The 22,920-nt window shown below is 42.2% G+C and overlaps 1 protein-coding gene and 1 long non-coding RNA gene across 3 annotated transcripts in view; one reads left to right on the forward strand and one right to left on the reverse strand.

Annotated features, from left to right (window-relative positions):
- CD247 (CD247 molecule) overlaps positions 1-22,920 on the reverse strand; it is a 51,770-nt gene that overhangs the window by 8,529 nt on the left and 20,321 nt on the right. For both annotated transcript variants that reach the window (XM_042038052.1, XM_042038053.1), the window contains exon 2: positions 891-997. In XM_042038052.1, coding sequence (XP_041893986.1) covers positions 891-997 — 107 coding nt within the window. The remainder of the gene's footprint in view (positions 1-890; positions 998-22,920) is intronic.
- The window catches only part of LOC121669300, a 35,458-nt gene continuing 19,537 nt past the window's right edge, over positions 7,000-22,920 (forward strand). Inside the window, exon 1 of the long non-coding RNA XR_006017697.1 lies at positions 7,000-20,993. This is a non-coding gene — a long non-coding RNA (uncharacterized LOC121669300). The remainder of the gene's footprint in view (positions 20,994-22,920) is intronic.

The raw sequence follows: 22,920 nt of genomic DNA on the forward strand, positions 1-22,920 counted from the left end.
TCCAGCTGCCTGCAAAGTTTCTGGGCTTCCTGCTGGGAATCCATGCACCCCTCAGGAGCAGCACCTGGCTTGCAGGAATCTGGTACCACCACAGTAATTTGGTGTGAGTGGCAGCTAACAAAGACATAAAGGATTATCCCTTCTGTAGCTGCTCTTTGGCTTGGCTGCTGACAATATTTATGAGTAATCAATTGCTAAGACAAAATTTCAGGTAAAAGGGGGCAGTTTTGGGTCAGTGAGAGCAGCTACTTTGTGTTGTAGTCTTTAAAAACAACCTCTGAAACTACATTCTGTATTGATTTACTCTTCTTGAGTTATTATCACATTCAATTCTTTGTTAAAAGTAACCTTCTAGCTAGGTCTATATTTAGGCATAGAATCATGTTTGTAGCAATTACACAATTCCTCTCCTATGGCTGTTTGGGTTATGTTGTTTGTGTCATCACACTCATAGTATCAAAGATGTCTGAATTATTGAGACATTTTAATACATCCTTCACGAGCTTGCCATTTACCCTGAATTTTCTGTATATCCCCTCCTCTCCTTCCACTGCAGGAGAAAAAAAATCCACATCACTCTTGATCAATCATTTCCCATCTACAAAATCCAGAATCTCTGATGTATCCATAAGTGTAGCATCAAAACACTCTCATATACTCTTCCCCCCTCCATTCATGAACCTTTGGAAAGAACTTCCCCAGGTTGCTCAACTGGACCCCAGAAACGGAGAGGGGAGGGGAAAAAAAAAAAAAAAGGAGAGAGAGAAAGAAAATAAAAGAATAAAAAAGTCCCATTCAAAGAGATGGTTCCTCTCCACTGCCACTTTCCAGCCCAGCCCAACTATTTTACACCACCAAATCCAAACACATCTGTGTTTGGTTAGACTGACCTTTGCTTTCACAAAAAGGGCTGTCATCACCACTGCATAAATGAAGAGGAATCCATCCAGCACGTAGCAGAGCCTGGGATCTGTGAGGCCAAGAACTGATGCAGCATCTGTACAAAAATATCAGATACATCAGCAAAGAAGGTCATTTGTGTCACTGGGTGCTTGGCAGCATAAATGTGGCAGTGCTGCATAGCACTTCATGGAAAATTAATAGCCAGTATGAGGGCAACACTGCCCCTGTGTAAAGGAGATGGAATTCTGAATATAAGAATTGTAGGATTAATCTAGTCAAAAAGGACCACAGCAAGTCCAGCCTTCTCTGAAACAGGTTCAGATAAACCAGACCGTCCAGGACCTCAGCCAGCTGAGAATATCTCCATGGACAGAAATGTTTGCAAACTCCCCCAACCAACACAGGACATCTATTTTCTGGGAAAACCCAGCAGCATTTCCTTCAGAGATTCATGACTGGGCCTGGTTAAGGCTTCCTTCATCAAGTGTGTGTGAGAAAATACATCTGTTTCGACACGATTTTAAGGGAGGGCTTCTCAGGAAACAATTCTGCATTCAATGTAAAGAAAGATTGAGACCATCAAGTTCAGTGGGAGACCCAGGCTGAAATCACTGCTCTCTTTTGAAGACTCTGAAGCTGCTTCTCCCATATCCCAGGTTACATATTCTCTATGGAGGTTCTTTTGGGCTCCCAGTTTGTGAATGCTGGACACTGTTAAAGGTGAGAAGGGAGCTATGGGTAGGAGAGACAGACTTTTAACCCCAGATGTCAGAACACATCCATAAAGACAGCTGTGAGACACCGTGATGTGCCTTCTGGTTGGGAGGAAGGCTTTAAACCTGAATCTTTGCACAGGAGAGATTGGCTTGGGTGGCCCTCCCACAGAAGGTTTTTAATTTTTATTTCATAGAATCATGGAATACCATTGAAAGGGGATCTCAAGGATCATCCTGTCCAGCTGTTCCTGGCAAAAGCACAGTCTAGAAAAGATGGCTCAGCACACTGTCCAAATGGATCCTAAAAGGTGTCCAGTGTTGGAGAATCCACCACTTGCCTGGTGAGATTATTGCAATAGTTAATTATTCTCATTGTGAAAAATTGTCCTCTTGTGTCCAATAGGAATTGCTCCAGCAGTAACTTGAACCCATTGCCACTCACGTGTTCCATATGACTCCTTCTAAAAAGAGAGTCTCCATCTTTTTTCAGCCACCATATAAATATTTATGCACTGACCACATCCAGGAGGACACCTTAAAATTGTTGGGTTCCAGCAGATAAACCTGATAAAATTGCCCCTGTATCAGTTCATAAAGATGTAGAAAGTTCACAAACTATAGCTAAAAAAATCAAGGGCTAAGTAACTACAGATCCAATGTGCAGCTCCGGCTCCATCCCCCAAGGAAAAGCTGTATTGCACAGTTATATAAAAAACAAAACAAAACAAACACCTTAAAATAAATCTGAGTAGTGCTTTGTGCAGATTTGGAGTGAGTTCAAAAGAGAAAGAAAAAATTATCAATAACCTGCAAAGCCCTTCGATGAAGACAAACAATCACTGTTCCCACTGACAGCCTCACACAGCCAGAAAAAAATTCCAAAGAGTAGATTTTGTTTGTTTGAACTAGGAGTATTTTTTTTTTTTTAAATCATGCATTTAGAAACAAATCCATGGAAATAAATTGAGATCCTAGAGGGTTTTCCTTCTTCCCCCCTTTTTCTGCCATTTAAAAAATTTGGTTCAAAGCACTTTATGAACAACATCCTTCACCACATTTCCTCAGGACTATAAAATTTCCTGTACATGGGGTAAATAGAGACAGAGAGATTATGTTATTTGCCCAACATTGAATATTAAACCAATGAACAAGCTGAGATTACCTTCCCAGAGCTTTTCCTCTTAACAGTTCACAGGACAATATTTTACACAGCCCGGAGGCATCTGAGATGCTGCTGAAGGCAGCATTTTTGGGTACTCTTTGGGTATCCTGGCCCTGAATCCCCTCTTCTTGTACCAAAGCCAGGCACATTCACACAATCATCTCAAGTCCAGTATTTCTCCAGCATTAATAAAATCCCCAGAGCAGGAGGAGCTGAGGCAGGAGACGCGGAGAACTGTGGAGGAGATGTCAAGAGTGCAGGGGATTTAGCTGTGGCTCTGTGCCAACCATGGTCGACCTTGGCTGACTCTGCAGAGCCAACCAAGTGCCCACGTGGTGCTTCTGTGGGGCAGCCTGGCCTCCAGCATCCCAGGTAATGGATTAAAGCTGTTCAGTGGGGAAAAGCCTGCTAGTCTGGCTGTGATTGTTCCTGGAAAAACATGTTTTGAGACAATGAGAAAGTCCAATATTTAGGAAAAAAAACCAACCAAACAATAAAATGAATAGAATTATTAGAGTGGGAAAAGACCTCCGATATCATCAAGTTCAACCTTTGGCTAAATACCACCATGCCCACTAAATCATATTGTGAAGTGTCACATCTACTCATTTTTTGAGCACTTCCAGGGATGGTGACTCCACCATTTCCCTGAGGAGCCTGTTTCGGTGCTTAACCACTCTTTCAGTGAAGAATATTCTCCTCATATCCAACCTGAACCTTCCCTGGTGCAGCTTGAAGCTACTTCCCCTTGTCCTATCTCTTAGTTCATGTCATTTCCTTAATATGTTTGACTTCTGTATTCTTAACAAAGCAAAACAAAATGTACAAAGCGCTTTCTAAATAATAACCTTTGCAATGGGTTTCTGGATTAGAAAGTGAGAGAGAGAGAAAGACAGAAGGTACAAAGCCTATTGAAGCAAAGGTCAAAGAGATAGGAGGCACAATGAACATGTGGCAGTTAAAGCAGTTACCGTCCATTCAGGTGAACAGGACCAGTTTAGGTTTTTAAATTGCTAGAGGAGGAGTTACTGCCTCTTCAAAACAGAAGGCCAGTCCCTTAGACACCACCAAATTGTACTTTCTGTCCCTCACGAGCCATGGTCTGGGGGCTGAGGCCAAAGTCACAGGGGACATGCTGATGATGGCAGCTGGGCAGAGCCAAATGTGCCAGGCCCCAGGGAGCAGTCACACTCAGCTTCCTCACACAGAGCAAAGCACAAACAGTAATTATTTCACGGATGATTCCCACTCTGTTAACCTCACAGGTTACCCAGTGCGTACTGGGAGTTGCACAGCATCTTTCCAGGATTCACATATCAGTGTTATACCAGTCCAGATTTCAGCAGTCCAGTGAAATACAGCAGAGTTTTAAAGCAAGATGACCCAGTACAGGCGGGGGCACAGCCAGTGTCAGGTCTCAGGCCAGTGGGGAAGGCAGGTACATGGCACTGTAAATGATGTCAAGCTCACTGCTTAAATGTGCCTCAGACAAAGAGCACCTCTCTCTCCAGGAATCCAAAAGGAGCTGAGGCATGAATCGAGGCCTAGGTGCACAAATACGCAAAGGGCTCAAAGACGAGGTCAGAGTGGTGATCTTGCTTGAGAGGGAAGCAAGCTCTGAAGGAATAACAACTGGAAAGTTAGCACTTACTCGTGCTCACCTTGTGCTCCTGTGCAAGGAGCTTCAAGTAACATCACCTGCTGCAGGGCAGGGGGGACGTTTACTGAGAGACCACCAGGATGTGAGGGCAAACGGGAACAAACTGTGCCTTTGCTAATCACCTTTCAGTTGTAGGAGCTTGTACAGGAGAAGCTCTGGAAAGCTTTGTACAGAGAGCTAGGTAGGGACTGACAGACCTGAGAGGAGACAGAGTCACTACATAGAGCACTGCCCAGGCTGCCAGCCCTTCTCAATCCCAATTGCCTACACCTGAAACTCCTTCACCAGTTGTGCTTCTGCTGCTGAATTCCTCCCAGCACCTCCTCCTTCCAAAGCCTGGACTTTTGTTCCCCTCCTCTTTTCTGCTCCCACCCAGGAATGCAGTCCTGCCCTCCTCTGTGCCCAGGCGCTCTCTCCTGCTGCTGCAGGTCCCTCCACTCACACATCTGGACCTGAGGCTGGCACGTCCCTCATCCTGCTCCACACTCACACCCCCAAAGCAGCTCTGCCAGCACCTCTGCAACAACCCCCTGCAGCCTTTTACTTCCTGAAGTATAGGGCAAAGAAAAAAAATAGAAAGAAAAGGCAATTCAGAACTGCTGCGGACAAGCAAGCGAGAAAAAAGCCTTTAGCGAGAGCCCAAGAGCAGCCCCAGGAGCTGAGGGAGAGGAAGCCTGGGGGCCGGCGAGGGAGGCTGTGCTGCGGGCGGGCACCCGCCTCGAGAGCCCTGCGTGGTTTCACAGAGGGTTTCGAGGCCCTGGCTCAGGCCCAGCACCAGCTCTCCTGCACAGGGCAGCAAGTGGAGCTTCAGCCACCTGCCCACGCTGCCAGCTGTCCCCCTAATCCAGACCTGGAGAGAGCCAGGGAGTCCCAGAACCCACATCCAGGCACAGTCGCCCTGCTCCAAAACCTGACATGAGGGAGGGCTGCTGCCCCCCAAAGCTGGCTGGGGTCCAATCCACAGGGCTGGCCCAATTGAGCCAGTACCAACGGGGATCAGCTGAAGTGAATCACTGGAACGTGGTCGGGACCTCTGAAACATGCCAGCACATTTCTTTGTAATAGGATTTTCCTCCTCCTATGTTTTTAGTGTGCATCTGGATTGGGTTAGACCATGATTCCCGATAATAGTTTGAGAAATACAGACTGTAAAAGCTGAATTACTTGTAAATCCAGATCAAATCTGTCCACCATAGAATTTTTTCTCTCCTATGGCTCTTATTAAGTGATTCATTTAAGAGTTTTACTTGTAGGGGTTACCAAAATTCAGTAACAGCTGTAAATGAAGCATTTTATCTTCCTGGAAACCGAGTTTCTCAGTGAAGCCCATGAAAACCAATCCCAGCACAAGAGATTTATTGCTGCAACTGTGGTTACATACAAAGGTGTTTAAAGGCAGATCCGGTAGTGCCTTCTCCCAACAGCCCAGAGCTGCTACAGCTGCTTACTGGGGAAAGCAGGCAGCTTTTCTCAGACACCACCGTCTCCCACCAGCAGTGGTCCATGTAACTCTGGGTTGCTGTATACATTCATTCCAGTTCTACCCCATATTATCCAAGAGCCTCTTGCTGCAGGTTTGTGTTTCCAGACCCCCATGGGGACAGAATTCCACACCACACATCAGGCACCCACCAGACTTTCCCTGTGGAGACTGACAGCAGGGAGATGCTGGGTGTGATGGATCTTGCCTCACTGCTGCTGTTTGAAAGCAAAATTCTGAACCTGAGAGAGCTCCCTGGGCTTGGGACAGGATGCGGAGAGAGATGAGCACCCTGCATGATGCTTCACTCCAAGTGTACACAGGCCTGCAGCTGAAAAGACAGCCCAGACCAAATGCCTAAAAGTTAGCCAGCTAAAATTATTAAAGATAATACTGGGGTTTATTTATATTTATATATTTCTATGGAGTTTACTCACAGATATAAACAACAAACAAACTTGTGGCACTCCAAGACTGAAGATGCAGGGGCCAAATCCTCCTTCACTTGCAGAAGGCAAAGGCTCAATTAATTTATCATCAATATTCCACCACATATCTATGAAACACAACATGGCCCAAAGCAAAGCTCGTGCTCATGAAGTTCAGCATTAGAATTTGTTGTTGTCGGAGGAAACTGCTGATATGATCAGGATTCAGGTTACAAGACCAGATGTTAGGCAGCCCAAATAATTACATTTAAAAAGGAAAGTATTTTAGGTCATTACCTTCCACTTTTTTACACTAATGAATGTTAGCCCTATGGAAAGTCAAGTTAAGGTGCTTTAGGATTCTTGGGAGCCCTTCATACTCCTTTTAGGATCCCTTTCAGACAGGCACTATCATAAAGTTCAAATAATTCAAGTTTCCCTCTGATTTATTTGGAAGAAATAGATTCAAAAGAAGGAAAATATTATAAATCCAGAAAGGGCTAAACGTTGGGGTTCCTGCCCACGGCAGGGGGATTTGAGCTAGATGATCTTTAAGGTCCCTTCCAACCCAAACTTTTCTAATGATTCTATGATTTTCTAGAACATTATGGAATAAAGACTCTAATAAAAAAGTCCAGGCTACTGTAACAGGAGCAAGACAAGTAGATCTCCAACAGCTGTTTGATATGTGGGAAGAGGAAACATGTAGCAAACAATAAAATATCTACCTTTTAAGTCTGAAGGTGAAGAAGATTAACTTTGAATATATAATTAAATAAGGCAGTCTTTCACCCTCCAAAATCCTTCCAGAGCCTCGTTAGAAACAGAAAGGAGGGGAGTGCCTTGCTCATCTGTGGAAGGGGACTCCTTGCTTCATCAAAACAGTCAGTCATTCTCAGAAAAAGCAACTGCTTTCACTTCTCAGTTTAGCAAGGACTTGGTGCAAAGGGCTTTCCTGAAGCAAGCCTGATGTTGCCTCCTAGAGACAGCAAACCATGCACAGGACAACTGCAGATGTGGCTATCCAACAAGCTGGGCTGACAGATGCAAGCTGTGCAGCTCCTTCAGTTTTTGTAGGGGGTTTAGATCAGGCACAAGTGCTTTTACTAGACCCATCTTCATCAGGGATAGCAAAAGTTTAATCTAGTTAATGCAAAAGGTGTTCCCCGCTGTAAATTTTCTATTGTCTAATTCAATCTGGTGTTAAGTGTACAAAGAGGCAAGAATTATTATTCAAATGCTTCGAGGTCACTTAGCCTTTCCCTTGCCCTACCAACTCTGTCCCTCAGCAGTAACTCACCCCAGACTGATTTACTATCAGGTGGCCTTTTCATGTTCAGCTCCTACAACCCCGTGCACATGATGGAGGACGCCATAAAAGAATTCAGCCTCCATGTCTCCCCAGGAATCCCAAAGAGACTTCATGCTGCGAGGCTGAAGGAAGAGACACTAAGTCAGACACAGGGTGCAGCTGATCACAATCAGATGTGTTTCTCTGTTCAGTGAGCACTTCACAGATGTGGCAGACGTTTCCCTAAGCACTTTAAATTAGCATTTTTAAGTTAGACATTACAGCTAGCTCACAGCTCATGGCTCCAGTAATCAAATGTACTATAACATAAATAACAATTCCCAACCAGGAGATTTATAAGGCAACCCCACTCCCTTTTATCCTAGTTTCAGACTTCCAAAAGTCATTAAGCTTATGGGGGCTATCACTACTGGTGGGAAGTGGTTGGAACCAAATGCAGAGGTGCACAGGCCCAGCAAGAGCCTCACCAGGGCTGCTCTGTCTCAGACTGAGCTTAATTGCAACTCCCTTGATTTGCTGCAAGTAGAGAAATAAAAAATCCCTCACAAGAACACAAGCTAAGGGTGGAGGTGCTGGAGGGAGAATTGCAGCTGCAAGGCCATTTACAGGGAAGAGTCAGCCCATGAGGAATTCCTTCCCTTGCAGCCAACATGGACCAAAGCTGGGACAATTACAGGAGCCATCCGTGATGTATGGTCAAAGCCGTGTCTGGACACTCATCACAGCTAATCCTACTGCAACCAAACCACGAATTTTTTCCTTTTTCTGGGATCACTTTCCACCTAAACTCACCGACAGCACCAGACCTAACCAGTGCCAAAAGAGCCAGAGACGGGAAGGACACCAAACCCCCAATAATGAAAGCCATCCATTTTTTTAGGTTAAGTCCAGAGCAACATTTTCCAAAACCCAGGTAGCTGTCATTCAAGACTTTCAACATATTTCCCATACAATGTTTTTCAGCAGATAAATGACTGAATCGGAAGGAAGGAATCGGAAGACACACTGAATCGGAAGACACACGAAGAGCAGTGGAAAGGCTGCAAGATTTACTTTAGCAGAACAATGAGGAGCAGACTATTTCAAGGCTAGCAAAGCCTCAAGATGTTTTCATTGCAACATCCACATGCAACAAAGCTTCTGAGGGCAAAGAAATTCCTAGTGAAGCTTGGTGTCAAGGAGGGAAATAGTTAAATCATCTGCAGAGGCAGTGGCTCGGGTTCTCAGGCAGGAAGGAGGTTACACCAGCCCCAACGGCTGAGGCTCTAAAGCCTGCAGTAGCTGCACACACAGTCAGGGAGAGGTTTCAGAGCAGTCCCCTGCCACTGACCCACTTAGTGGAGAGATGTGTGTGTCATGTCCTGCCTCTGTCAGAAGATGCACAGGCAAAAAAACGCTCCTGTGCAAGAGCAAGTTATGGACAGAGTAAAGAGAAAGGCTGATTAAGGATTTGGGTTAATATTTTTCTATTTGGGTGTATATTTTTCTTGCAGCATTACTCACCAAAGCTTAGCAATAATGATATTAAGACCACTGAGGAATATTACACTCTGAAAACAGCACATGAAGCATTTCACAGGCCTCATAAAAAAGGAGCCAATGGATGAGCTATCACAGAATGGAAATACCACAACAAACCTTGCCTGGGTCCTCGATGGATTCCTTCAGCAAAGGGGCTCAGAACAAACCCTTAACTCCAGGGACCCTCACAAATTCCATTTGAAAAAGAAAGAATTTCTTCTTCCACCTCAGGAATGTCCTTCCTCTGATTTGGGAGCATTCACACTTTCATAGCATGTAGCAACTATGCAGCTAAAATTTTATGGCAAAGCAAAGCACTGCTGAAGAGAAAGGGCTTTGACCATGGATCCGCAAATGGGCACGGCTTTATCCCTGTTAACACCTCACTGCTGAGGCCCGTGCTCCTCTCTCAGGTGACAAAACTGTGGCTGGTACATCTCCACTGCTGCATTTTGTTACGAGCCAACTGATGGACTACACCCAACTATAGAAAACCTTATCTCAGATGGCAGTACAGGATAAGGGGGAAAAAAAGGTGCTATATTTTGAAACACACCTTCTCAAACATAGCTAGGAAATGGCAAGAACGAAGAGCATATATATAAATTTTGACTGAATTAAAGACTGTTGAAAAGCAATACATTCCTGCATGGGGTGGGAGAAATAGGAGGAAAGAATGTCCTTATCATTAATGACTTTACTTAACACCTTTATTTCACCAACTATAAGTTAAAAGTAATACATTAACTGTCAGAAATACTGAAGTGCTCTCAAAAGCTCAGGCACTGGAAGCTGGTACCTTCTTAATTGCTTCTCTGTGGAAACAGACTTGTAGGGAAAAAACCTCAAAAACCCAAGGAAAAGGACCCCCATCTCTCATCACAAAGAAAATTTCCTGATTATTTACACTATTAGTTCAAACCATTCTATGGCAGTATTTGCAACTGAGATGAAGTAATTATGATTTACTCACTGCATGCAACTAATACTACAATTTATCAAGTTAATTCCATTAACCAATTGGGAATACATTGAAAATCTGGAAAGGTGAGCTATCATGAGTAATTTAAATTAATTTCATCCACAGCACTAAATTTACTTTATTGTTTTTTCTTCAAGATTTTTCAATAAGATATTTTCCACAAATTTAGCAAAGAGAAATCCCATTCTATTGCTTATGACTAGATTTAGTTTAGTTTTGTTTTCCTGGAGGAATGGCACAGCTATTTCAGAGGATTTAGATCCCTTGTATTTATTCTTTCCATCTTAACGCAAGCAAGCAGCTCTCAGCCACTTACCAGATATATTTTACAGAACAATTCTGTTCATACCTTCAACTTTCAGAGCACCTCTCTGAAGCAGCCACCTGAGATGGGATATTATGTTGTCTCTGATTTTTCTCACTCCAACTAATTTTATAAAGTGTAGAATTATGCACTTGAACTACCACTGCACTCATCAAATTGCTCGTCAGCCTCATAAAACATGTTTCCTTTAAGATCTTTAATGCTGCTTCTAAAATGGATGAAAATTTTGAAATTATGTTTACTTTAAACACCCTCTCTTCTCCCGCAGAAAGGCATATTGGGAAGCCTTTGGGATGTGCAGAGAGATAAAAAGGCTGCATGGAAACTGTACTTGTTTGCTTTCTGTGTGCAGCTGAGATGGATTTAGAATGCAAAGGAAATTTATATAAGCTCCATTTTTCATAGCATTGGGAGCTTAGGTAAGCTTTATTGAAAGCACAGTTTGGGAAACTGCAGCCACAGAACTGCTGGATGGGGTGAAAAATCGCCAAGTGATCAAATGCCCACAGAAAATAATTTTTCACCTAAATGTGAAAAGGATCCTTAGCATTTAATTTACTTCTTGTACTCTCTAAGAAAAATCTTTCTTCTACTTCTATCCATTACAATTTCTTCTTGCCACAGAACCCTTTATTGTGTATTGCACTACCTCAAATACAATGCTGGGCTGCCCAGATAATGCATGGGCTTGTACACGACAAAACACTCTCCTCCCTTAATACAAATGCTTTTCTGGGATTAGGTTTGATTAACCCATAATTCATTCACATCTGGACTTGGTGTGTATTCCTAATAGGACAGAGGGGAAGAGAGGAGGTACCAGGGACCTACTTCGAGGTGCTTTGCAGTGGCCTGATCTGTGCCTCTGGGAGTTTCCAGCATGTGCAAGCCTGGAATTAATCCCATTAAGCAAAGTGTTATCCCACAGAATTAGCCCTTAGATGTGCATTAATTATTTCAATCTATCCCTTGAAATCCATTTGGAGAAGCTGCCCTGTTTTAACAGTCAAAAAAGTGAAGCTATCGGAGCCGACAGCTCTCACGAGGGTTGTGTTGGGGTTTATCGCATCCAAACGGAGGAAGAAACGCAAGTGAATGTAAACAAATGTCCCAGTTCTCCTCCCAGTAAAGACCAGATTCCAAAATGGGTGAATTCATTCCCCACACCATTGATTTCAAGTTAGCACAGGCCATTTAATTCAGTGAGAACAGGTTTGGCCCCAAGGCTGACACACACGCACACCTTCAAAGATGCACAAGAAACAGGGTGTGAGCCTCAATAATTAAAAGATAAATGCAAATGTTTCTTCTAACACAATATTCATTATACGATAAATCTTTACTCAGTGTAACAAATTCAAGTTTGGAGAGTATGACCCGACACAATTTTTTTCTGGAAAATAAATCTCTTCATTACTCCTTAAATTTGCTGTATTCTACCCTGCTTTCAGAGTAACCTGACAGTGTGTTCTTCTGCAATTCATTTTCACATGCATACACATTAGAAGTCAGCAAAAAAAATAATTGCCTCTGAACCCTTCAATTTAAGCAGTATTATTTTTCTAGAAATATATTCCAAAGCTGTATTTCTACTTTATCCACAAAAATTAGCAGTGGTTTACTCCAAGTCCATTGCAAGAGCTACATTAGAATAATTTACTACAAGGCAAAAGAGCAGGAAGGACCAGATGGTTCAGCTCATTGCACCGCACCAAATACATATATTTAACTCTCCAAACATTTCAGCATTTCCACTGAAGAAGAGCACAGCACATGCACAAAATACAAAGGTCTAAGGAGAAAGTCTATGCACATGAAGCAAAATAAGTCTGGCTTTGTAACCTGCTCTGCCCGATACTGTTTAGAATATAAAACTGGTTCACAAAAACAATAATGGGGGGAAAAAAATCACTATGTATTTCTCCTGTCAGTTGATTTTCTGCTTGGACATGACAAAACCAGTAATTTCCTAACAGATTCCATGCAGTCACCTGAAATTTATCTAACATGATGGCATCCACCATCACATGGTGGGATTTTATCTAAATTAAATTACACAGAGATGTAGATACAGCTACAGAGCAAACATTATTTTAATTAATTCATTTCATAAGGGTGCTTTTAATTTCATATGCTGGAAAAAACAATGAATGAAATTTAAACAGAGAAATCATAAGCAGATCTTCATAGACCTTAGGTAATTTGATTTTTCCAAACTAGTGCCACAAGCCCCCTGAAGCCAAATTTCCCTGCTAGCAAGACCCATCCTCCTCCAGTGTCCCACTGTTAAATATCTCGGTCTTGTGTGTTTATGATCAGAAAAAAGTCCCTAAAAGAGAAAAAGTCTGACCAGCTGGGACAGAGAAAATCTGTTATTTTATTACCATGCTAACAATTGGTGATCCAAACACTACAGTCTTAAGACATAGTTTACAACAATAAAAGTAATATTTCTTCTCTTTTCCCTGTCAGATTTCTAACACTGTCATAATGGTGGCAGCATAAAAAGCAAAAAAATACTTACCAAATTCTATGCAGAATTATTATGTACTCTTTAGAAGCAGCAGTTGAATGACAGTTTTATGCTGCTATTTATAATCTAGGTAAAGCTAAATAAAGTATCACACTGAACATACTGCTTCACTTAAAATTCTCAGCTGACTATGACACAGAAATACCCTCTTGGTGGGCTGTTCAGAGATTAGTATTTCTGCAGCTTTTAAGAGATTAAATTCTGCAGCTGGCTATGCTATCTGCAGAATAACCTAATATCAGATATTGGGCATAGTTAGAATTCATGCACAACCAATTTGTAATTCAAGACCCAACTGTGTAATTAAGATTTTTTAAAAATCGTATTTCAAAGTTAGTTGTACTTTCAGTTTTTTAGGAAATGTCAGTAAATCATGTTTTAAAAACAAAATATACTCTGCTATTAGAATTTCTCTTAGCAGATTACTGCAATTGGAGTGAAGGGAGTACATTTGTCTGTTGGCATACAGAATTGCTTCTAATCAGAAACATATTCTTCTGCAAACTCAGAACAATCAAGCTCTACTGCCTTAAATTTTACCATCCAGAAAGTTACCCAGCAGTGCTGAAATCAATAATAAAAACTCTAGATAAAGTTATTAACACATATGGATCAACTTGTGAACTCTTGACTCCTGGAACCCTGACTGACTACTGATTTCCACAGAAATGTTTTGTGCTTTACTGGTGTGGTGGTGTCTGATGGCACCAGCATTTTCATGGAAATAATGCACAGTCATTTTGCTCAATAACAACTCACTTGACAACTGAAAAGGCAAAATTGATATCCTTATTTTCAGTCAAGAATTGTATTTTATTTTTATTACTGAGCAGAAGTGTAAATGTGAAAGAAGCCAGTTCCACATGCTGCTTGCAATAGTACAGAGAATTTGGCATTACTCTCCCAGTTGTTTTTGTCCAAGTTCCTCAAATCACAAATGCGCCACTAGGTCAAAAGAGAACCCCAGCAGTTTCTGCAAAACCATGCCTGACTTTATATAAAAATATCCTTTTAAACCTTATTTGGTCATGTAGGAATCAAAATCTATAGCACAAGCATGATGATGATTATAAGGTGTTGAATTTGAAGGATCCTACTCACACAACTGCTGCACAACTTCCTGAGTACTTGTCAAAAGGCCAAGAAAGTGCACTTTATACAGAAAATCTTAATGGTGGGAAATGACAGAAAACAAAGCTATGTCATCAAATGATTTTCTATAGTTACCAGAGTGTTCAGTGTTGTCCTATTTTTAAAATCACTCTGTGCTGTAAGAAGTTAGACAAAATAGGACATTAAGCACAAAAAAATTACTTGCAGGGTAATGGTGTTCTCAGTGCTGGTCAGGAAAGTTCAGGGAGGAACAGAAAACCCAGAGCCATGACATCAGCCAAGGACACTTTTTTATGCTTGCTGCCCCCCTGGGCATTGCACGCCAGACACTCTCCAGGCTGGTTTTCATAATAGCTTTATAGCCCCAGTTAAGGAGAGAATGACTGCTTTATTATCCTTTGCAGACAGATAAATCACATTTCTTATACCTACCCAACTGGCTCACCCCTGTGTTTCAGCTTTCCATCCCGACCACTAATTGTCCTTTTATCAGGTTTTGTTAATGACACACTTCTCTTTGTACAGACCACAGTACAGATACCGTATGACTTACCTCTGCCTTTCCTTTACATTCTAGACATGCAGTACTTTGATCAGAAAGGATCAGCTCTGTGTTTCAGCGTGGACCACACAAATCAGGGCTTGATGCCACGCTCTCAGAGAAACAAATGCATTTTCTCACTCCAACACCTTGCTGCTGCATCCCGGTGCAGCCCCAGAAAATCCCCCATCATTTACCACAGAGCAGCTGCATGAAACCAGCCAGGCCATTTCGGGAACTGCTCAGGAGCTGTTTGCCCGGCAGATCACCTGTGATTTTAGTTTGCTCTGGCCTGCCAAGGGGCAGGACATGGGCTCAGTGGAGGAGGGAGCCTGCTGCCCTACAGCACTGCACAAGCTGCTGCTCTGGGCCCCGTTGCCACAACACAGGCTGGCTTCTTCTATCAGAAATCTCCACCCTTTTTGTCTCTTGGGTCAGGTTAATATCACTAATCATGTTTCTTTTTTTTTCTATTCCTTTCCTTCAACCTTTCTTCCTTGTTCAAAACAACTGATGTCTGGGAGCCCTTTGAGTATTTTGAAGATCTGGCTACAAAGCTGATTATGAAATGGCTTGAACATTTCACACAGATTTGTTTCCCTGCTGAGAGATTCTCGGAGGCCCTGCGTGCCTGTCTGACAGCAACCACAAGATCCATGCCCACCAAGTCCCTTTCACTTATAAACCGTGGCGACAAAACAAAGCTCCTGGTCCCTCACTCACACACACCCCAGCCCGCTCAAAGCCTCAAAGCGAGATGTGACGCTTCTCTTCGGCAGATACGGATCTACCCCCCACACACCGCCCCAGCAAACACACATCTGAGACTCTCCTGAGCTCAGACAGCCAACGCCAGGTGCGCTGGGGAAAGCACTTGCTCAGAGCTCCTCTGAGACAGAAATTGTTACCTCAAAATAAAGTAAGTGTAGGAGCAGGCTTTATCATTTCAGGGCTCATCAGCCTCTCTTTTTTTACAGCAGGAATAAAAAAACACCAAACAAAAAAGAGCTTGACTTAAACAGGGCAGCGCCTTAAGTCTGGATCACAGGCATCGTTTTCCCAAACTTGGGGCCTTAAGAGGACTGAGGAAGCAAGCAATCCTATGAGAAACACACGAGCAGCCAGACAGGTGACCCCACGGATGTGAGAAGCAGCAGCAGCATCTGGAATCAGTGTCCCACCTCTGCTTCACGTCAGACCCTGCAGAAAGACTGCACAGGCTTTCAACCCACCAAAGAGGCACTGTGCCAACCCCACTACACAGCATGAGCAGGGACTGCTTTTCCTTTGAAGTACCTGGCTCCAAAGAAAGCCCTTTTGACACCCTCCAGGCAATACGTGTATGACACAGTCTTACACACCAACACCTTTTTTTTCTTAAGTAAAAGGGTGGTGGAAAAGGTTGTTTGTTTGCTTTCAAAACGTGACTGTCTGCGGGAATTACTGCATTCATCCATGAAATGGGACATGCCTGCAGAGCTCAGAAGAGAGAATCCAATGCCTTGAAACAGAACGTCCTGCACCTTTGCTGCCTGAGCTGGACAATTTGGCTCTCAGCACATCCTGGGAGCTTGGAGAAAAAAGTAAAAATCAACACTAAATAATCTTGTTTTGAAGTGCCATACTAAGGGTGCAACAGGGCAATGTGAGTCCAAAGGCTGCCAGGCAGGCTAAGGCAGAAAGGGAAGGTGACAAGCTGTTTTTTCTTCTTCTTCCTTTTTTTTTTTTTTTAAGGCAAAATACCTTTTTTTTTTTTTCTCCAGAAGGCAGCTTTGACGCTGGATTCGAAATTGCCAGAGGCAAAAACAAATTCACATCCGTACAGAATAACCACACAAATTCTCTCTCCTTCGCTTTCATGAGCGGGACCATGAATTGCAGCATGAATTTTCTGAATATTTCTTGCCAACTCCCACTCCTTCATAATGAGCAACTGGAAAGTTTCAATCTGAATAATTGACTTTATAGATTTAGGGAAAAATAAGTCAATTTACTATGTCAAAGAGCAAAAAAAGCCCTGTTTGTGCTCTCTGGAATATACTGTATTGGCTCCTGTGAGCAAGCAACAAAACACAGTTTGTCCTTCAGAAGTTTAAACTCAAGTCTTATGAGGTTAGGCTATATCTTTCTCATAAGAAATACAAATTCTAGGTAACCACAAAATACAGTCCTGCTCACAGAGCTGTAGTATTTTAGAACTTCTGGTATTAGCTGCAGCCAGAGATGCAAAAGCATCGAAATATCTGTATTTGAAGGTTTTCTGCTTATTCAAGAACATTTCAGCACTTCATTCCAAACACGATGGACTTGGAATAATCAAAATAAAAATCTATACTGAACTTTCGATAAACATCTTCAATTCAACAATGCTGGTATTGCCTTTGCCCCGTTATTTTGCATTTATGTAGCCTCAGAGCATTCTCCTCCTGAAGTGACTATTGATAAGCCAGTGACAGATACACTGAAGGAAATACAGAGATATAATAGGATTCCCTTCCCATGGCACCTTCCAGAGCTGCAGGACTTGGCTAAATTAGTGACGCTCTTCAGTTTAAATGAGCACCTCGAACTTTTGGGTTCGCCCATTGCCATTTTCTCTCACTTAAGTGCAACATGCTGCCTTTTCCTTCCACATAAACATGTGTGCAATACCATAGACCAAGGGTGCATGTACATATATTTATATATATCTACATTCATGGATACACCACATAACCCTCATACATATTTTTATGTATCTACCTATATTGACATACACTCACGTAAGCCATTTCTTCTCACTGCCTTGGTGGGTTGCACACCAGAGCAGGGAGGATGCTCAGCCAAACAAATCACCCATGAAACACCAGTGACTTTCAGGCAGACACATCCATGAAAGGGAAAAAGGTTCAGCAATGAAGGCAGCCACCTGCCCTGTTTTGCCTGGTTGCAGGAGAGCCTCCCTGCCTCCCCTCTGAAAGACAGCAGTGCAGGGGAAGCTGCACCACCTTTGAAATGGGTCTCATCACGCCGGGGGTTTCCTTCTGCAGGGTCCCTTCCCTCTTGGCTATGCTGGGACTGCATGTCTATCACTAGCATGAAGCCACTTTCAGCCTCCAAACAACCTGGCTTTGCTGCTGTGTCACTCTTGCCTCCTTTCATATCAGTGCCTGATGGGAGAGGAGTGGAAGGAGCTTGAGGAAGGGCAATAAAAAGCTGGATAACAGCAGCAAAAAAAGTCAGAAGGCAGCCATGGAAAAGAAGAGTAAGCAGCTTTGAATGGATTCATAAAAACAGACAATAACATATTTTCCACTTGAGCAGAGAGGAACTACAGATTCATTTATAATTTTACTCCTCTATTTAAAGGAAGAGACCGAAGCAATACAGACAAAACAGTGGAAAATTAAAGCATTTCATCTGTTCAGCATTTTCTGTCCTGTTCTTGCTAGTGGTAAACAGCCCTACGAGCGGGCAAGCCCCGCTTGCCGCTCAGGAAGCACCCCTGAACATGCTGGTATAGCCAGGGATGCCCCAGGCACACAGCAAGGATACAGCTTACAAAGAGAGACAGAGCTGTTCACCCTGACCAAAATCTGTTTTTCTGGGTGAGAGTGTGATGTTTTCTTGCATATAGTCTGGGCTTTGCCAGCACTCATGAAGTGCCAACTCAACTACATCAGGGACAGTGCTGAAGCTTAAAACAACGTGCACTTGTTAGTACTCGCATCCACGTGCTAGCTCTGCCTAATTCACAATCAGCTATTTCAACAATCTACTATCTGGAACATCTCTTATCACAGGCAATCAAAAATGCTGCAGACTACATTCATTCACACCTCACATCCCAAGATCACGACAAAAGAGCAGCACACTGTTTTCTTTCTAATCAGATTCTTCGCCATATACACTTCCACATTTTTCTGTCATTGAGAAGTCAAAAAAGGGGTACATTTATTTCTTGAACAAAAATCCCTAAAGACCTGGTCAACTGCATGAACCCCAGCAGTCAAGGTTTGAAGAAAAATTATCTTTCTTTTGAGACAGGTGAGAAATTAACGACAGGTCAGAGATGTGTTCAGAGGATAAAAAAAATCAGCTTAATAAATGAATCCAGCATATGGTGTCTTAGGTTATTAGGGAGTTTGTGCTGCTTTGTAGAGAATTGTGTCCCTAACTGCATGGACAAAAGAGCTATGAAATCAGATGTTTACTTCCTTCTCTGTTTATTTATAATGTTCCTAACTGGTGGGTACTTGTCAAAGCCCAGCCACCTGTCACAGAAGCTAAATAGTTAATCAGTAAGCTGAAAGCAAAGTCTGTGGGAGAGCATGTTGCATCTCTCCTTCCAAATATTACACTAGGTGAGCCTAAAAGATAGCAGGGACTCAAATATCAAAAGTTACAGGGCACCAGAAAGCAAGATGATAAAGTACATAAACTACATCAAGTACAGCCTGTTAATGTTTGCAATGAAAAGGACTAACTTGTTAAAGGACGTAGAGAAAAAGACTTTCAAATAATTTTATTTTTTAAAAATTAACACATTATTTCTCGTTTTCTTTTGACCATAAAGTCTTCAATTGTGATTATGGTGCATTTGGTATTTAGATCACGTTACAAGCACATTTTTCTTTGCAAAAGTAAGAACACATTAAATTTCATGCTTGACGTGTTCATTTGTGCTAAAGGAGAAGTAACTGCCCAGGGCCCAGATTACATCCTCCTCAAAGCAGCAAACCAAAGCTTTAACTTAAACTGGTAAGTTAATTGCCTGCTTGAACATCCTTTTCGACCTTGAGATGAACCTGATAACTCACCCAAAAAAGCTGAAAAGCTCAATTATTTTTGTCCCAGTGCAGCTTGCAGAAATTGGTATGTGTGCTCTAAGACACTCCAGTGATGGAAATTCTTATCTTCTGGTGCCCCAGACTGTTAGCTGAGTTTGCATGCTAAAAAGTTCAGGTTACGTGTATCAATTTGCTATAAATAAAAATGATGTCTTCATTGCAAACACTCCAGTTGGTTGTATTTTAAAGAAACAAGATCTTGTGGCACTAAAGAGTGGCAAAAATGCAGTTTTAATACTTCATGCTGCTGACTTGCATCCATCGTATTACTAGAAAAAAAGGAACGCTCTGTCTTTGCTGAAATGCCCATAATGGAGCACAACAGCTCAGAGTACCTCTTTGGAGGAGATTACAATTTGCAAGCATTTTCTTTCTGAAAAATTAAAACTTCAATTTTATGGGAGTTGTTTTTCCGAAATATCAAAGGAAAGATAAAGCCATGTACACTTTCATGCAATATTTCATTTTTAATTCTCATGAAGTCTCGTTTTTAAATATCAGACAATACGTCTTTTCTAAATCAAAGAATCTTCTGGGTGTTATAAGAAAACTCTTTAAAAACCCCAAAACTAAACAGATAAAAGGTTTCCACTTGACTCCAGAAAAGAGTTTTTAAGTCTCTCTATTTTGGGATCTAAGTTCTGGTATGATTTAGTAACATCTCCTTGCCATGCTGGTATTGAAAGGTCATAATTTACCTATTTAGTTTACTACAATTATACAAGAAACTTTGTAGCATCCTGATTTTTAAATTTAGTCTATTTCGTTTCAGATGGAGAAAATTCAACAACTGAATGGCAAAAAACCCATTTATTTAAAACCTTCTCTGGTTTAGTGCCCCAGGATCTTCTCTGGGATATTTCCCACCTTCATTTCTATTGCACAGATCCATATCTACAGCCTGCAATCCAAAGGGCGAGTGGCACAGGCCCCCCAGAGTGCAGGTTTGACCTAGCTGGTTCATCACAAAGTCAGCACTGAGTTTTGTGTGGCTCAGCCCTGCCTGGCAAGCCCCAGCCCAGCTGCTTGCCCCTGTTTACGATAAAAGGCAACCCCACGGGAGCCAGCCTCACCCACGGAAACACCCGTGTTCACAGAAGTCACCGTCTTTCTGACTCTGCCTGGGGTTTTCTGTCACTTGTTTTCAGTCCCCACAGTGCCAGGACAATTGTTCCACTGCCCAGCTGTGCCCCAGAGTCACAGCCGGGGGATGCTCTGATTCTCGGCAGAGTTTACAGAACCTTCCTCCACCCAAGTCCACCTCCTTGCCACTACACCCCTTCCCACTGCAGAAACCTTTCCGGCTCATCTCCACTTCTGCAAATTTCAGACCGATAGCCACAAGATGCAGTGAGGTCAAAAAGAGACAGACCACCGAGAAGCATTCAGCAACTCCCAAAGCTACAGATGCAGCAAGGGCTCCTGTGCCAGCTACAGAAGGACAGAGCCAAATGTGTAGAGGCAGGCAAGCACACGACTACTGAAAAGGTAAATTTAGATAGGATGTGGTGGAAACAGCAGAGGCAGGGTGCTGCCAACCCTACATGCTTTAAAAAAACAACAACAACAAACAAACCAGGGTTAGATAAATAATTAGATTGCATTCAAAAGTAAATAAAACCAAAAGCACTGGATACTTGAGAAAAATATGACACATTGGCAGTTCTGTAACAGACAGAACTGGGCAAATGTTTCACAGGACTGTGTTTAGTTATGCAGTGAGGCAGGGATTAATGCCCATCTTGGACACACTCACAAAAAGCCAAGCCACCATCTTTCATCTGCCACCTTCCTTCCGAGAGCCACATTTCCCTGCAAAGTTGTTATGCTTTCAGCACTGACTAAAAATACAGAGAGAAAAAAAAAAAAGTTGGATTAGACTAAGATTCTAGTCCCACTCCCTCCAAATTTCATAATATACTCAAGGAGCGGTATCCAATGTTGATATATTAATGACAATTAAGTATTTCATATTTGATACTATTAATGGGTTTCTTTTGAAGGCATTAAAACACATTGAAGGTAAATGAATACGTGATACACCCAATAAAAATCACTACGGGTAACACTGAGCAGGGCATGGAAATCTGGGTTAAAATGGCAATGGGCTTGAAGTGGGGGAAAACACAAGAACACACTTCCCTGTTTTTGTTTTAAAAAGCAAACATTGATGATCTCTTGTTTACTGAGGCAGAAGGTGGCACAGCAGCAAACATGAGATCTCTGACATATCTGAATTACACTGACCTGAATGCCTTATTATTGACTAAAACATAGCTAAGGATACAAAGCACCACAATACTTGTATTCAATTTTAAAAAGTTTAAGAATTGTGTAATTCACCCAGCAGTCAGTGAATTCAAACATCATTAGAGCTGGTGCAAACTTTGGCTGAACTTCAGATACCAACTTACATCTAATTTTTTCTTGTACTTCTGACAGGAGGGAAGGGAACCCATGAGCTAAGCAGTTTACCACTGTTTGGTTAACTCTAAGGACATAATCTACAGGGAAATAAGGTGGTCGTATTCTGGAATTTTAAAACAAAGATAAATGGGACACATTGGATGAGTTATCATATGTCTATTTTATGTCCATGAAATTCTGATATTGAAGACTGCTTCTGTGTTGAAGATATGTTCCTAGCCAGTGTCATCTACAGGTTTTATTCACATACTCCTACATTTTTCTGCCATTGTTATTAAATATGATATTAAATAGCAATATCCATATCAGTTCTTACAGATCCTTACTAATCATCTCTTCAGACCCAAATTTTCACCTGCACCTCCTACTGACACTTTCTTGTGAGCTTCACTGTACCGTTTACAGGACCTATACAATACCTCCTTCCCTCCTCTCTGTTCTGTGTAGCACCAGCAAAAATGATTCAGATAAATCCACCATCCATTCCTTTGTGGAGATAATTGATAATAATTTACCAAGTAATCAGTTCAGTTATCCTCATAATCTTTGGTAAAGCTACTTCGCATTTTCTCTTTCTTTCCACATTCCTCTCTTGTGTTTTTCCCATAGAATATATCCTGAAATATTTCAGCCCAATGAGGTGTAACATGAACAGATTTGTAATTGATCCCTGCTCTTCCTGTTCCTGGGGAATTAGCAGCACATTTGCTATTCTTGTGCCATGCACAGAACTGACCCTGTAATGGTTCAATCCAAATTTTAGCAGTCAGTGAAGGAATAGTAAGGATTACTTAGGTGCAAGCAATGGATAACTGAAATACCTGAGGACACAAAGTGTTAAAAGGTAGGAAAACAAACCCTGGTGTGGACAGCTCTGATGGACAAACAAGGTAGATGTTTATCCAAAGCTATGTACTCACCTGCAGGGGAGGTACTGCTATCACAGCTTCATGCTGTGTGAGATTCAACCACCACAACCCTCATGAGA

This window comes from Corvus kubaryi, unplaced genomic scaffold, assembly GCF_017639235.1.
Source record: "Corvus kubaryi isolate FWS band 111438036 unplaced genomic scaffold, C.kubaryi_AGA036_p1.0 37391, whole genome shotgun sequence".
NCBI classification, from domain to species: Eukaryota; Metazoa; Chordata; class Aves; order Passeriformes; family Corvidae; genus Corvus; species Corvus kubaryi.